The sequence below is a fragment of the Myotis lucifugus genome, unplaced genomic scaffold, assembly GCF_000147115.1.
Source record: "Myotis lucifugus unplaced genomic scaffold, Myoluc2.0 scaffold_3204, whole genome shotgun sequence".
Lineage (NCBI taxonomy): Eukaryota > Metazoa > Chordata > Mammalia > Chiroptera > Vespertilionidae > Myotis > Myotis lucifugus.
Genome location: NW_005874252.1, coordinates 6054 through 7317, shown reverse-complemented (window position 1 = coordinate 7317; position 1264 = coordinate 6054). Strand labels below are relative to the sequence as shown.

The window sequence follows — 1264 nt, the reverse complement described above, 5'->3', positions numbered from 1 at the left end:
CCCTCACATCTCTGCCACCCTTTCTCAGTGACCCCTTCTCTGCTTACTGCAGTTAAAACCACAAACACTTCTCCTAGGACACTCCCTACCCTCCTTAATACTGATTTTTTTCCACGTTGCTCATTGCTTTCTAACATGTTCTCGTTTATTTTGTTTCACGTCTTTCTCAGTGTGAAGCCTCATGGGGGCAGGAATGTTTTTCTCTCTTGTTTCCCCGCTCTATCCCTGGTGACGAGGGCCCTGCCTTACCCACAGAGGGGCTCGACAAAACGTTTTATGAACGGATAAATGAGGGAGAAAGCATTCCTTCTTTGGCCCGGGGTCCCTCTCCTTTGCTGGGGAACCCTGCACATCCTCCAGGCCCCACCTCTCTGGGAAGCTTTCTCTGAGTCTCCCAGGCAGGGCCAGGTACCTCCGGGACCATCCCTGGTGCCCTGTGACCGAGGCCCTCCATCATCAAACATATTCCTTCTGCGGGCGAATTTCTCTGTCTGTAGCTTTCACCGACACTGAAAGAGGAGATGCCAGAACAGGGCTTGGCATATCTGACACTTCCGGAAACAGGTGCTCAGTGAGTAAAGGAATGGAGGAGAGCGAGGCCACCCTGATAAATACATAGAAAAACTCCAGGATCAATTCTGGTGACGCCTCCTCAGGGAAGTCCTCCCTGACTACCTTCCCCCTTAAACTGGGTTAGTCTGTGCCTCTTTAGTGCCCTGGACTCCGATTTAGCACATCACCCTGGGATTTAAGTATCATACCTGTGGCTGTGTCCCTACCTCGGGGAGTTACCTGAGATTCAGGTTCACCTAGGACGACTCAGCAAGCATAACCCTGCCACCAGGTATGAGTTGGACCCATGTGTGCGGAAATGAAGACAGATATTAGGGGACAGAGAGAGACACACAGATCCCAGGAATGACACTGTCTCCACTCCAGGTCTCAGCGCCACTCACCTCATAGAGTTCCAGGGGGTAGTTACAGGCCTGGGGGGAGGGAGAAAGCCAGAGTCAGAGCCCCAGGGAGGTAGGAGGTGGGGGACACACCCCCCCCAAACTCCCAAGCTGCAGGGATGAATAGGAACTCCAATTCCCATCAGACCTTGAGGCAGGAGCCCCTTAGAAAAGCCAAGGAAGGAGCCCCAGGGCCTTCTGGGAATTGTAGTCCCAGGACCAGTAGGTGTTCGGGCGTGTAGGGGTGGGGGGCGGGGGGCGCGGGCTGGGCTTTCCGTGGGGAAGCCGGGTCCGGGTACCTCAAACTTCTG

The 1264-nt window shown here is 54.4% G+C and overlaps 1 protein-coding gene across 1 annotated transcript in view; it reads right to left on the bottom strand.

The window, feature by feature from the left end:
• Positions 1-1264, bottom strand: part of LOC102419083 (protein kinase C gamma type-like) — a gene marked incomplete at its 5' end in the record, with an annotated part of 13543 nt that overhangs the window by 9507 nt on the left and 2772 nt on the right. The window contains 2 exons of the mRNA XM_023749145.1: positions 957-986; positions 1102-1261. Of these exons, the coding sequence (XP_023604913.1) occupies positions 957-986; positions 1102-1261 (190 nt within the window). The remainder of the gene's footprint in view (positions 1-956; positions 987-1101; positions 1262-1264) is intronic.